This window comes from Pongo pygmaeus, chromosome 10 (genome assembly GCF_028885625.2).
Source record: "Pongo pygmaeus isolate AG05252 chromosome 10, NHGRI_mPonPyg2-v2.0_pri, whole genome shotgun sequence".
NCBI classification, from domain to species: domain Eukaryota; kingdom Metazoa; phylum Chordata; class Mammalia; order Primates; family Hominidae; genus Pongo; species Pongo pygmaeus.
The window spans coordinates 53,217,390-53,233,730 of NC_072383.2; the positions used below are offsets into that span (position 1 = coordinate 53,217,390).

The following is a 16,341-nucleotide window of genomic DNA, read 5'->3' on the forward strand; positions in this document are numbered from 1 at the left end:
GCCTAGTAAGAATTCATGATTGAGGTATAATATATACAAAAGAAGGAACATACGATAAGTACACAGCACTATGAATCATCACAAACTAAATAATTGCATGTAACCACTATCCAGATCATAAATTATAGCATTGCTAGACCCCACAGTACTCGCTCATACTGCCCCAATCACAATTCCTTCCCATCACTCTAACATTAACTCATTTTCTGATTTTTACACCCATAAGTTTATTTTGTCTTTTTCAATGAGTATAACTGAAATCATATTTTCAGCCGAAGTCTTTTGCTTCCCATGTTTATGAGACTTATATATATATATACATGTAGATGTGTAGCTATATGACTTTTCGTTCCTGTAGAGCTTTCCAATGGAGAAATATGTCACAGTTTACTTATCAATTCGAATGTTAATAGACATGATGTCATTTCCAATTTGCATCTACTTTGGATAACACTTCTATGAATAATTGTGTACAATTCTTTTGATGTTTGTGTCAACATATTTCTGTTGAGTATATACTTAGGGTAAAATTGCTAGAATAAATGATATTTAAACATGCTGAATGATGGCAATTGTTCTCTAAAAATGTTGACTTCTGTACTGGCAGGCAGTTAAATTGCCAGTGGATTATCTTGATCCTATCAACACAGACTTGGGCTTGTTACAGGAGGGTTAGTTCAGTTTTTCACATAGAAAATAGCCCTTGGTTCTAAGATATATTCCTAACTCCTAAAACATGGTTCTTCTCTGTTCTCAATGTCAGTCAAATTAACATAACATGCAAATAAAAACACATCCACAAACACAGTTTCAGCTAAGATTTTGAATGTGATTGTGCCAAATACAAAAATCAACTAAGAATAATAATATCATTAAACATTGAGACTTCCAAAATGAGAGCCTAGTATGGGAGAACTTAGAACAGTGGGATAAGAGGTAATAGATAGCCAAGGGGAGAAGACTGGAATGATCCATGCAGTAAAGGATTAAAGTTGAAGACGTCAGTATGAACTTAGTTTTAGCTTTATATATAATTATATAAACATATGATATTACATCATTACATAGAGAAATGCTTATAGATATATGTATATACATACATATGCATTTACTGACTCTGTTAGCTAAGAGGGCCTACAGGCAATGACACCTCAGTAGCAGCAAGCACATTTAGCACCTAGATCTTCATTTCTTCTACCAGTTTCCAATAAAAGGAATCAGGACTCCCTAAAGAAATGGCTTCTACGTTCTAAATGGCTTCCAAATTTTTCTGGAAAGACTTCTAAAATCGTTCTAGAACCGGGGCAAAAAAAATGAAGAGGATGAGACTGGAACCTCTAACCGTGCCAGAAATTGAGAAAAGGCTCAATGAGAAAAATGATGGTTGTATGTCAAAGGAACACAGGATCCAACTGAAAGAGCTCTCTTTTGCCAAAGCTGGAATATACTGAGTAACAAAATAAAGTAGCATTCATTTACAACACACAGTATAAAAATAAATAGCCATATTTCATATTGATATAAACAAATAACTGAATAAACAAATGGAAAAGAAGACAACAAATTCCCATGGAGAAGAATTCCAAGTAGTTTATGTTGATACAACACCTCCAAGAAGGTGGAACGTAACCTTCCATTCCTTAAATGGAGGTTTCTCAGAGTGACTTCTTTCCAAAGAGTATCATATAAAAAGTGGGGGAAATATTAACTTAACAGTAAAATTTAAATGTGTACCCCTATTGTAGATGTTTTATACATCAATATATTATTAAAAGTGAAACAGAAATTTTCAGAAAAACAAAAACCAAATGGACTCTTCACCATTACACCATAATTAAAAGAAAAAAATTTATAAGATTCTCTTTGTAACTAAGAAAAATAATGACATTTGTGTCCTTGAAGATACCAAGAGTAAGGATGAACAGGGAATAAGAATATAAGCTGGAAAATCTAAATACACATTTTCTATATAGAATAATAATAAAAAATACTTTTGGAGTTTACATAGAATTTTTTTAAAAAACACAACAGATATTTCTGAAAACCTTTTGTTTCATGGGATAACTGCTACAAAGATTGTGGATATTTTTTGCAAGTTTTCTGTATACTAGAATAAAGAATAAAAAGAATCAGATAACGAATCCACGGGTTTCATTATCTTTTTTGGATAATTTGGATACCTGGAATCTTTAAAAGTGGGCAAATTAGACTCTCACATCTTTAATCACTTGAAGGAATTAATTCAATTTAGAAGGCAGTCTTTTGTAAATAAAAATATCTCAATTCTATTCAAACATCAAGTACCCCCTACTTAAGAATAAACAGAATAAAATTTGAAGAGGAATAATTTGTACTCTTCTTTATACTTTTAATGGCTACAGTATTTTATTTCACAATTTAATTTTCTAGGACTTCTTCCTAAGAACCCTGTATCTATATATAGGAAATATTTTTAATTATCTTAATTTATGATTATCTCTAAGTTATATAATTTTATTACTAGAGTATCAACAGTTTCATTTACTCTTAGCTTGCTTGTTAATTAATATACCTAAGTAATCAATACTGGAAAAATATTACAAGGTACATTTTCAGCTATACATTTAGAGTGGCCGTGTTAATTTATTTAGTACCCTGATTTGAAGTAAATTCTAAAATGCCCACTGTAGTTTCCAGAAAGATATTCAATATTAATGGTACAGGAAAAATGAAATAGAGAAGGTGGAATAAGTTCTGTCTTAAAGAGAGATGATCTTCTTCCTTGAAGGCTGTAGCCACATGCTTTTTCTAACCACAGGTATGATATTAAGCCATTTTGGCCAAGAGAAAATAACCTGGTGAAGATTAAGAGAAAAGACTTTTAACTCTACTCTTGATATTTTTTCCATGTGGGGGTTTAATCTATTAAAGCATAACTTACAAAAAGGGAAAAAAATGACTCAAACAACTATTAAATCAACACATATAAAATATTCTCTTCAACTATTTTAACAGTGAAATCAGTAAGAGAGTAAGGCTGTTTCAAAGAAGGATTAAACGAATAAGATAAAAACAATTAAAAGGCTGCTGAAACAAATTTTCTAATAGATATTAAGCTGGTTAATGTCATACAGTGTCATAAAACTGTAATCTTTTATGTTTTCCACTGAACAGAAATCTGCAAGTTACTGTGTTACTTTATGATGTCTGGATTCTAAGCAAATAGTAAATAGCAAAGTAAAATGCATATGCATTTTCCTATATAATTAATGAATTTTTGGACGAATTTGTTAAATAATAGCATTGTAAAAATAGGATGTCATTCTCCTGCTTTATTTCTAAGATTTGGAAAGTTTTTCTCAATTCATTTGTGCAATTCTCCTGGTTTCCCTTCTTTGTATTTTTTTCCCCTGGTGTTGATAAGCAGCATACCTGACAAATGAGTTTTTTGTTGTTGTTGTTGTTTTTACTTTAAGTTCTGGGATACATGTGCAGAATGTGCAGGTTCGTCACATAGGTATACACGTGCCATGGTGGTTTGCTACACCTATCAACACATTACCTAGGTTTTAAGCCCCACATGCATTAGGTATTTGTCCTAATGCTCTCCCTCCCCTTGCCCCCCACCCCTTAACAGGCCCCAGTGTCTGATGTTCCCCTCCCTGTGTCTATGTGTTCCCATTATTCAACTTCCACTTATGAGTGAGAACATGTGGTGTTTGGTTTTCTGTTTCTGTGTTAGTTTGTTGAGAATGATGGTTTTCAGCTTCATCCATGTCCCTGCAAAGGACATGAACTCATTCTTTTTTATGGCTGCATAGTATTCCATGGTGTATATGTGCCACATTTTATTTATCCGGTCTATCACTGATGGGCATTTGGATTGGTTCCAGGTGAGTTTTTAACAAGAATACAGGTTTTCTATTTCCTTGCCCCTTTTATATTGTCCTTCTGCAGTTGGATGTGACACTGTTCAAAATCATTCAGTAAAAGGTTTTGCCCTAGGTTGTGGCATAGATTTGGATTTCCAGCACTACCAATCTAGTAGATATTATTAATTTATGGATTTCTCATTTAGATGTTCAAAATCATGTTTTCAATATCTCCATAATAAAACTGATATTTTAATGGCCCATTCGCTTGCCTACTTTCTCTCTCTAGTTGACCCAGAACTCAAGCAAGGAATAGGGTGAAGTTCCTTCACATCCTGCTAGCTTAAAAATGATGCATTAGAGACCTATACAATCATGTGAATATAATGTGGTATTATACATTGGAAGCAAAATGTGGTAATACATTGAAATTCTAAAATGTGAGTGAACTTTGCCTCAGAAATTCCACACTTGATGATTTATACTAAGGAAATAGATGATGTTTATATAAAATAATTATTGGGGAATTTTAATATATAATTTTATTACAATTACAATATACTTTTTCCATAAAAAGAATACAATGCAGAAACGTAATAATGCAATTTTATATTTTAACATTTTTCACTTAGAAATTGACTACTTTCAAGTATATTTACGTATTTTTTCACTAAAAATATAGGCATAAAGTGATTTTGTTATCTTTTATTAACACTTTGTTATCTATGGTTTGAAGAATAGCCAGAAATGTCTTCTCATCAGGCAACTATTGCTTTGCATTTGGAATGTGTCTAATCAAATCGATGCACCTTACTGTCTCCGAGGACACTGTTCCCACTGCTGCATTTGTTAGGTATTTTGCCAAAATTCAGTGAATGTTAGGTTCCTCAGTTATGTTTGCATTTGGTCACAAAGGACTCTTTGTCTTCAGAGATGAAGATAAGAGACTAACTTAAGAGACTAACATAATAAAGTGGTCATCTTTAGTCACAGGTAAAAATCTATACTTGCCCACAGATATCAGAAATCATCTCTTTTAAATCTGAAAATCACCTCACATTTCTCAGATGTTTAAAATAAATGTCCCTTTATTTCAGCTTAGAGATATAAGTAATTGTTTCCCAGGCTTAAAGTGGAATGGTATCTTTAAGGAGAGTCTGCTGTCAACTCAGAGAGCACCATCTACTGCAAAAAAATTGTCTGTGGATGTGTATGTCTTCATGAGAGAGGCATTTGTGCACACAATTGATTCCACTTATATTTTCAATTGTATCCTTGGGCCTACCAGGATTACACCATCAACTAAAGTCATGATTACCTTCCATAAGAGTAAGTATGTTTTTGTTTGGTAACTTCAATTTCTTTCTTCTTCCAACATTCAATTTCCTTGGTCTCTGTAAAATGTCGTACTTATCTGTTTAAAAATCAGAGATGACAGTAAATTAATATGGGTATCTCTAGCAAAGAAAATAGTCATTTCTGATGTCATTTTGTTCTACAAAAATTAAATGTGAAGAGATTGGATTAATGGAAATATTTATTACAAGCATCAGTAAGAGATGGGCAAGCTACTGTTCACTGTTTATCCTCAGTATCTACAGTAGTACCAGTCATATCACACAGGTGCTCAAGAAACATGCATTGAATGAATTCATGAGTGCTCACAGAAACAGGATAATGTGAAGAGCAAACAGAAGTGAACTGCTCCACAATGTCACTCTCAACAATCCATATACATCTTAAACCAAGATATAATTACAACATCTTTCATTAGAGTGCCAAATTATCTGCAATGCTTTCATTAATGATCACTCAGATAATTATAATGCAAATATTCTCTTGAAGTACACTAAATTGAAAACACACCTAAATTAAATTGGTTTACCAAAACATTCATTTAATATTTGGGTGTCACAGAAAACAACTATTAGTTATTAGAAAGGGAGACTTTTGCTATTTTGGACATTGCTCTGAGGCAAAACACTACAGGTAAGCACTGAAAGCTTAAGAATTTTCTCAATTTGGTTCAGAAAGCCCCATTCCTATGTGACTCTACCTAAAAGGCTACAAATTAACAGCTAATTATTTCTCCCCTGAACCTGGACTAGCGATCCTTTCCTGTAGATATGCCCATAAAGCATATCTATTTTCCTATCTACAGTAATCTAATGCTGTCATTTGTTATCATCTTAATAAAAACAGCATGCCTCAGTTCACCAACCTAAGGAAAATACACCTCTAAGTTTCTTGTGGGGTATAGTTTATTGGAAATAAGTGAAACCATAATATAGCAAACCAATTAATTTTTTCATGGAAAATTCTTTTCTACCTTGGAATGGAAAAAAAATAGAACTCTTTATTTACAAAATAGGCTCCTTATTTACAAAAGGAAATAGATGACCATATAATTAGTTAACTAATTAATTATAGTTGAGAAATAAATGTGAAATACCTGTTGTGTCATGTCCTAAATTTTAGAGTCCCTGCACCCTGCCCTTAACATTTCATTAGCAGAACATTGAACAGGTTATTAGAGGCATCAAAGTCACAAACTTTATAAAGAATGTATGAGAGAAAGCAGAGTAGGCACAGTGACCATTGATTGGTGGTGTCATGCATTAGCATAAGAATTAAAACAAGTTTTGGAGCAAAAAGAAGAGGGAAAATAGGAAAAAGAAAATGAAGAATTAAAAGAGGTAGGGGTAGTGATTAACTTACTATCCGGCAGGCATTTGGCATGGATTACCTCAAATCAATTCTCACAATAATTCCATAACGAGATATTACTGAGGAAACTGAAGTTAAAAGGGACAAGTGGGTTGAGAGCACCCACAATCTGTTTCCAGAGACTGTGTGAAAAACATAGGAAATACACTTCGTCTTACATCATTCCACAGGAAAGCATTACAGAGAGTTTGAGTCAAACCTTGTAATATTAAAGGCAGCCTCAAAAATCAGTGGATTTTTACTACTAGGTGCATATAAAAAATATTATTAAAGTTCATTCTAAAGGCCTACTAAACCTTTTTAAAGAAGATACTTTGCTTTTGGTATACAAGACAAATATGACATTCATTCTTATTCTCACAAATTTTTCAAGAGCACTTACTATGCTTCTGGAAATAAGCTTGTTTCTGGGAACACAGCAATGTTCAAAATAAAACTTGTCAACATAATTTGACAATCTAGTATTGTGCTTTAATAAGAATAATTAGAAGCTATTATGTGAGTAGTAAGAGGAAAAATTAACCTTGTCTTGAAGAATTATGAATGTTATTGTAAAAAATTTAAATAAAATAATTACAGATTAATTTCTGGTGGAATTGATACCTAAGCTCAAACTTGAAAGAGGGATAGGGGAGGTTAGCACAATCAGAGAGATGGGAACTTCCACAGATAATTTGAAGAATAGGCTCTTGTGGTTACAGTTAGTAGATAAGTGAAGCAAACTGAACTCAGAAACATGAAACAAGCAACCTGACTCCGTAGACTATTTTTGTTGTTGTTGTTTTGGTTTTTATTTTCCTTTTTAATTTGTATTTTTAGTTCTGGGGTACATGTACAGGAGGTGCAGGTTTGTTACATAGGTAAACGTGTGCCATGGTGGTTTGCTGCACCTATCAACCCATCACCTAGGTATTAAGCCTAGCACAAATTAGCTGTTTCTCCTAATGTTCTCTCTCCCCCAACCTCACCTCCCGACAGGCCCTAGTGTGTGTTATTCTCCTTCCTGTGCCAGTGTGTTTTCACTGTTCAGCTCCCACTTATGAGTGGGAACATGCAGTGTTTGGTTTTCTGTTCCTGCACTAGTTTGCTGATGATAATGGCTTCCAGCTTCATTCGTGTCCCTACAAAGGACATGAACTTATTCTTTTTTACAGCTGCATAGTATTCCATTGTGCATAGGTATCACAATTTCTTTATCCAGTCTATTGTTGATGGGCATTTGGGTTGAATATGTTATCTTGCTAGCAGCCAGAGCAACTGCACTAGACAACAGGAAGAGAAATAAGGTAAATTGTATGAAACAATACTGAAAATTTAGAAAGATCTTCATATGCTAACTAAGGAGCTTAAGTTTTATGATGAGGGCAAAAGGAAATAATTTATAGTAGTAAAGTTAATGTTTCAATTAACAAAGTCTTCAGTTAGGAGCTCTGAAAATATAAATAAAACTTATTTTTAAACTTAATATCTATTTCATCCCTCCCTATCAAACCTCACCACCTCATACTAGTGGATTATGTCTGTATATCTGCGTTGCAGCCCTCAACCCAAGTTTCTCTTAATTCTGGTATAGCTACATAGTTCCAGTGTGTTAAAACATACAGAAATGTCAGTTTTCATCAGGAATGACATTCACAGGAGCATCCATCAACTCTCTGGTTCTCAGACACCTGCTCATGTTCATTACTGCTGTGGGATCTCTTTTTCCCCGGCCTATAATACTCTTCAAGTACTGTTGTTCTCTATTTTAGGTTTAAAACACTTTTATTATTCCTGTTGCAAACTACAATACAAGAAAACTTGTGAAATATCTAAAGTTCTTCTTTACTTTCATGTCACTGCTAGGCATGAGAATGTCCTTCTGCTAATGCTATACGATCTTGAAAATGAGAAAACTGTATATGACTTTCTAAAGCCCTTTTAGCCTATATTCAAGAAGCGGTTAATTATTTCCTCCTGTTATTCCCCTTAGATATCTACAAGGAAAAGGAATTACATAAATATATCTCCTTTTTCCTTCCTTCTACTCTTCTGGCCTCATATTAGTGGAAGATGAGAGAGGGCCAGTCAGAGACCCCATTCAGAGTCACCAAATTCTCTGAACTATTCTCTAACTCTTTTATCCTCTGCTAAAGAGATTTTATAAATTATGTAAGGATGAGAAGCTTTGTCATTATTTATTCTCCTGCATAAAAATATTATTACTTGAAAATATTTTATTAATCTCAATACTTGATGCATTTGAAACTCCAACAATGAATGTGCTCTTTCTTCTCCTCTCCACAGTTCTTCCCTAAAGCCAAAACAAACTAACTTATGAGTAAATAAAAAGTGAACCAAGGATTTCAAGGAAATGCAGAGTATGGAAAGACTGTTAGTTAACAATAGATCCAAAACTTTTTCCATAATACACAGGGAAAGATTAGTCTTATCAGGGCTTTGGAAAAATAATTTTGATTCCATTGATTTTAAAAGACTGAATGAGAGAAGCAAATATGTAAGCAAATGTTAACATGCATTTATGGCATTTCAGCTATGAGTTAAAAACACCAGAGTAAAGCCAGTGTCATGAGTAAGCAAGGGAAGGAAACAAATTAACAAAATATGAAGAATACGGAAATGACAGGACCTGGTGATAAACTAAAAATGGGGGAAAAAAGAAGCAAAAATGTCCTTATGAGAGATTTAGTATTAACTGGAAAAGAAACATAATAATGAGTGCCTCATTTAAAATCTTGAAATGTGCACATTTAGAAGACTCTCAATAGAAGATAATAAGAGAAAATAAAAATGCTCAATATAGTGAGTAGTATAGATATTTTATCTCTATTATCTAAACTTACCAGTATAACAAAAAACGCACATATGATTTTTATCTGAATTTTGTACATGAGAAAAAACACAAGATAAAGAAATTAAGCAAATTGTTCAAGGGCATTCGAAAAGGAAAAGGAAAAGCTTAATTTGGAACTTCTAAGTATGGTCTAGATGACCAAGAATAAGTTTAATGTTGAAGTCAGGAAACTATAAGATATATTTTTTCCTGCAGATATAAATGTGAGAATCATCAGCCTATTACTAGTCACCATTGATAATAATTTCCTAGAGATAGAGAGCTGAGTGAAAGAAAGTATGGCCCAGAAAAGAGATTTCAGGTGCACCAGCAACTATAGAGATTGTTAAAGAAAAAGAAGCCACAAAGGAGAATAGAAAAGATCATAATGTTAAGAAAAAATTTAGGAGCAGCACTATTCACAATATCAAAGACATGGAATCAACTTAAATGCCCATCAGTGGTAGACTGGATAAAGAAAATGTGATACATACATGCTATGCAATACTCTGCAGCCATAAAAAGAACAAGATCATGTCCTTTGCAGGAACATGGATGGAGCTTGAGGCCATTATCCTCAGCAAACTAACACAGAAACAGAAAACAAAATACTCCATGTTCTCACTTACAAATGGGAGCTAAGTTATCAGAACACATGAACATGTAGAGGGGAACAACACACACTGAGGCCTTATCGAAGGGTGGAGGGTTGGAGGAGGGAGAGGATCAGGAAAAATAACTAATGGGTATTAGGCTTAATACCTGCGTGATGAAATAATCTGTACAGCAAACCCTCATGACATAAGCTTAAACATACAACAAACCTGCACATGTACCCCTGAACTTAAAAGCTTAAAAAAAAAAAAGGAACATTTTCAAAAAGCAGAGTTTAGCCTTTCAACATCCAAATGGTGCCTTATCCAAGATGAAAATTTATTCCCACCCAGGGAAAAAAATCATAGATTTAGAATATTAGAGCTGGGATGATTCTTAGAGATCATCTAATATAATTTTATTATATTAAAGATGAGAAAGACTGAGGCCTGAGTGCTTATGCCTTTTTAAGTCTTAAAAAAAGAAGAAAGAAAATGTGAGATACTGGAAATTAAACTGTAAAATCTTTCATGAAGTTTACAGTTCACAGTCTTACATGCAGCAGAGAGTTTGAGTTGAATCAACACTAACTTGTGTTTAATTAATGAAGCAAATGGAGGCTATTGGTGACCTTGCCCAGAGTAGTTTAAATGGTCCTAAATTCAGATGAGTTGATGTATAAGTGGGAAACAGAAAAGTGGAGACAATTATCAAGTAGACGGAATTTAAAAGGAACTGAAAAGTGGAAGTATGTTTAAGAAATAGCTTAGTTTTTTAATCATGATATTACAAAATGTTATTGTCATTTATAGTAAGATGACAGAATTATTTCAAACTGAAACAAGGCTTATCAAAACCAGACCTGGCTCTTCAGGTCTATAAACATACTTCTAACATTCTATGTAATAAACTCTGAATCAAAACTATCACTGTGGAATTCATACAGGAAGTTGAAATATGCCACTGCCAGATGCATTTAAAAGAAACATGGGAAATTCATGTTTATTGCAGCACTATTCACAATAACAAAGACTTGGAACCAACCCAAATGTCCATCAATGATAGACTGGATAAAGAAAACGTGGCACATATATACCATAGAATACTATGCAGCCATAAAAAAGGATGAGTTCATGTCCTTTGCAGGGACATGGATGAAACTGGAAACCATCATTCTCAGCAAACCAACACAAGAACAGAAAATCAAACACTGCATGTTCTCACTCCTAAGTGGGAGCGGAACAATGAGAACACTTGGACACAGGGAGGGGAACTTCACACTCTGGGGACTATTTTGGGGTGGGGGGAGGGGGGAGGGATAGCATTAGGAGAAATACCTAACATAGGTGACAGGTTGATGGGTGCAGCAAACCACCATGGCACGTGTATACCTATGTAACAAAACTGCACGTTCTGCACATGTACCGCAGAACTTAAAGTATAATTTTTTTAAAAAAAAGAATTGTAATACTAAAAATCTGCTCTTATGGATAACTCTTTGGTGGAAACAAAGGAGGAGAATCCTCAAGATCTAGAGGATATGGAACTATAGCAGCTAGTTAAAGAGGGCACTAGGTTTTCACTGTTAAATAAATCTAAAAGGAAAGTAATTAACCAATGATACAATTCCAGACTTCCTCTTATAAACAGGGGAGAAATTCTTTGTAGTATGAGGATATCCTAGGAAGCATAAAAATATACAACATTGACGTTTTATTCTAACATTAGAAGGAAAATATAGCCAAAGGTAAATATACAAATATAAAACACATTTTAATCATTTTCTACCTTGACTTTAACACATTTAAATGGATATTAAAGAAAATGTATCCAGTAAAAATAATGTAAACACACCTCATAGGAGCTGGACTGCAACTACATGGTAAGTATTCACTGTCAATTTAATAATTAATACATATCTGAACTTTAATATTAGGATTCTTTGACAAGGACCATTGTAGCTTATCTGGGGATTTATCTACCAAAAGCATGTCTGGGGATAAGAAGTTAGGGAAAGCAGAATTGTGATTCAAAAGCGACTGATTAAAAGGAGATTTTTTTCAATGACATTTATAAGATACTATGTTAAGCTTATACCAATTACAGCTAGATTTTATATTCATTAGATGCAGCAGTATAAAATGTGTGATTCAAAGACGAATAGTCAGTTTGTGTGACACAAAGAGGAGGTGATCAAACATCAGCATGTGTTGTATGTTTGCTTCTCCACTAGTCAGTTGTATAGGAATCACTCTCAAGTTTACTTTTCTTGAGGGTAGAAGCTGGCTAGAACTCTGGAACTCCTCATAGAAATTCCTTACTGTTTGCAGCAGATTGAGCAAGAGACAACAATCAAGGATGAAGAATCGAACAGCAATAACAACCTTCATCTTGCTGGGACTGACAGATGACACTCAACTACAAATTCTGCTTTTTGTCTTTCTATTTCTTTCTTACATGTTGAGTTTATCTGGAAACCTAACCATCGTCACCCTCACACTGATTGATTCTCATCTTAAAACACCTATGTATCTTTTTCTCCAAAATTTCTCCTTCCTAGAAATTTCATTCACAACTGCTTGTGTTCCCAGATTCTTGTATAGCATATCCTCTGGGGACAAGTCCATTAGCTATGATGCTTGTGCCAGTCAACTGTTGTTTACAGACCTCTTTGCAGTAACAGAGTTTTTTCTCCTGGCTACTATATCCTATGACTGCTATGTGGCCATCTGTAAACCACTGCATTACATAACCATCATGAACAGGAGAATCTCCAAGAACGTCATCCTTTTCTGTTGGGTAGCAGCACTGATCATCATTCTCCCACCAGTTAGTTTGGGTTTCGGCCTCGAATTCTGTGACTCAAATATTATTGATCATTTTTGCTGTGATACATCTCCTATTCTAAAGATCTCTTGCTCAGACACATGGTTGATAGAGCAGATGGTGATAGTGTGTGCCGTGTTGACATTCATCATCACCCTCATGTGTGTAGTTCTTTCTTACATTTATGTCATCAAAACTATTCTGAGAATACCCTCTTCCCAGCAAAGGAAAAAGGCCTTTTCCACTTGTTCTTCCCACATGATTGTTGTTTCCATTACTTATGGTAGTTGCATCTTCATTTATGTCAAGCCTTCAGCAAAGGATGAGGTGGCTATTAATAAAGGGATTTCACTCCTTATTACTTCTGTTTCACCAATGTTGAATCCCTTTATTTATACACTAAGAAACAAGCAAGTGAAGCAAGCTTTCAGTGACTCCATCAAAAAAATAGTGTTCCTCTCAAAGATGTAAAGGGAAAAACGAGTGATAAATCCAACTAAAAGGAAGGAAGAATGAGCACAAAATCTGGAGCTTTTGATACTATTTCTCTATATAATTTATTCTCCATTCATATTGATATTCACAATTTCTCTTTAAACTTGTTTACTGTGAACTCTATTTCATTCTTTATCTCCATTAAAACCAAACTCTCTTCAAGATGCTTACTTTTACAATCTAGCTGAAATTGCTCTTTAGCTGTTAACCCTGGAAACATGGTAGATCACATTTTTTCCACCATCTTTTCCCACACTAATAGATATGGCTATTTATTTTAAGTTATAAATAATAGGGTGGATGTAGAAGTAATATGCACCATTTCTAAAACTGGCCTATAAAATTACCCAACATGTGACATCCTCTCACTTTTCCCCACCTACCGGCTAGATACCCAAGCTAAAATGACTTTGTAAGCTTCATGTTAATGATGAGTGAGCTTGAGAAAGCCTGCTTCTATGAAGACCTATAAAGAGACCTCCTCGGTCACCACCAAATTGAAATCTCCATAAACCATTTCTGCAAGAAATAAATTTCAGCTCTGTTTGAGCTATTGTCCATGGGATATATCTTAAATTTGTCAGCTATTATAACAAAAACTTAACATATGTGGCATTTGCAAGCAGTGAGGAAACTGACAAAAGACTAGAAACATGAAAATTCTTGTAACGTCGTGGGAAAACATGTAGTAAGGTAGTTAGTTACCTGAATTTGGAAGGCAGACTAAGAGTCTGCTGAGATAATAGCTCATGGGAAGTAGTCAGATAAAGCCAGTAGTGTGTAAGGGGTATTATTTGCTACTTTTTGGAAAGATACTGAAGAATAGGCATGAGCTTGAGCTAGAGCTGGCATATGTGAGAGCAGAAATTAAAGAGATTAAACAGGATGCAGAAAACTGTAGTATAGTAAATTCAGAAGATCCAATGTTTCCAAACCCTAAACAATAAGAATTAAAATGAATAAATAAGACTAAAAAGACTTTAAGAAAAAAAAGTGTGACTTCTCAGTTAAAGAGATTCAATTCTATGCATAAACCATTTTATGAGTATATATTTTCTTTTCTAGCTAGGATTTTGTTTCAGATAGGCATAAATTGGCCCCCATTTATTTACAAAAATAAAAGAAGGTAAAGAAACAAGCGAATTTAATAATATGTCTAGAAAGAAAATTTGTCTGGGATTTCTAGCACATAAAACTTATTGGAATCAAATCCAAAGTTTTCAAAGTTCAATTTGAGGAAATTTTCATGTTCTTTTCTCTCTTGCCCATGGATGCTAATTCGCAGGGTAGCCTCTGAAGTGACAGATTGTAGGTGGCAGAGATCATCAGCCACTCATGAGAAAAATGCATCTACAATTATACATCCATGCCCTCTTTAATATGTTATCCTGCATAATTAGCATATATTAAAAGATGATGAAAATCGATTTCCTAAAAACTCAATTCTGTGATGAACAAAAGCCACAGAATATATTTTAAAGAATAAGAAAAATTATATGTGTAAACTCACAGGAAAATGAAGAAGCAATTCTCATGGTAGTTTCTTCCAAACCAATGCACTAAGCAATGATTTTTATTTTGAAATATTAAGAAGATTTTAAGGCTAAAAATAATTAACAGGATGAAAAATATACAATAGCAAAATTATAAATATAGCACTTTATTTTACAACTATGGTGGATGAAGATAGGTTACAAAATATTGTTTAGAATCATCTAGAAGTAATAAAAATATAAATATATACATATACTTACAAACATGTATATATCCATTTGAATATATGGAGATATATGTATATATACACACACACGTACACACATTTAAGTGCATTACTACGCTCAGAAAATAAAAGCAAATTCCAAGGTGCCTGATATAGATCAAGAGGGTGAGTGGAGACAGAGTATAGAGGGGAAGGGAGGGGATTGTCAAACTATGAAACTAGGACGCTTAGATTTGAATATCTGCATGGAGATACGAGGTCTCAGGTGAAGAATTTGAACACATATGCTAGCATAAAGCCTAGACCACAAAATGCCTATAAGCCCAAGGAAAATCCAAACTAGAAAAAAATCTGCATATCTGCCTAAGGAGATAGAAAATAATATTAACTCATTTTTTACTGGGCTATATATTAATAAAATAGTCTGGCCTAAGGAATGTAAAACCATATATCAGACATTACAGAATTATTTCTTGTATCCATTAACTATCCCCACAAGATATTCCACTTTTGAAATATGAATAAATTAAAAATGAAAAAGAGCCACTTGGAATTTGAGAAAAATACTTAAATTTACTCTTTGGGTGAAGAGATCTTAAAAACTGAAATAACAAGCTCTCTTTAAAGTAATGGTATGGAGAATTTCTTAATCTTTTGGGTGTTGATGGAGGTGTTTAATTGTGTGCATAATTTTCCTACAGCTTAGTTTACAGCTTTTTCTGGCCAATCTGTTTCCAAAGGTTTACATAATTTAGGGTTTTAAAATATACATCATTTACATAGGTCTGGTTTTCATTTAATTCTATCAATAGCTTTACTAAGAATTTGTTACATCTGGCAGCTGTGGTAAAGACACTAATGTTTGATACACCATACATCAATTAAAAGTATGGTAAGAATTCTTCTTTATTATTTACCTTAATGACCTTTTGTTTTATATAACATATTCCCAGCAATTAGGACATTTTTCAGTAAATCTTGGGTTTTCTCTGGTTTGTCCCAGATATCATTATAAGCCTTTAAAGAAACTGATTTCAATTTGTAACAATACCCATCTACCCTCCCAGTGAGAATACATTATTTCTCCTTTATTTTCCAATAATGTTCTACTACAATTGAGGCTTATATGAACAGAAATGCACCATCCCCGTCTCCTTCCTAGGCTGGTGGTACTTGTGACCACAAACTTAACAATATCAGATTCTTGATGATAAGAAGATTCATAGTCCTTCCTGGGTGAGGATATAAGCTTCCTCCAAGCTTACTTGACAAATATGGTGTTTCATTGTGCTATT

General features: G+C 33.7%; 1 protein-coding gene across 1 annotated transcript; it reads left to right on the top strand.

Annotated features, from left to right (window-relative positions):
* The first annotated feature begins 12,363 nt into the window (after window positions 1–12,363).
* Window positions 12,364–13,302, top strand: LOC129010388 (olfactory receptor 6C2-like). Its single transcript, XM_054444559.1, has one exon. The coding sequence runs from the start codon at window positions 12,364–12,366 to the stop codon at window positions 13,300–13,302; it is 939 nt and encodes a 312-aa protein (XP_054300534.1).
* The last annotated feature ends 3,039 nt before the right edge of the window (window positions 13,303–16,341 follow it).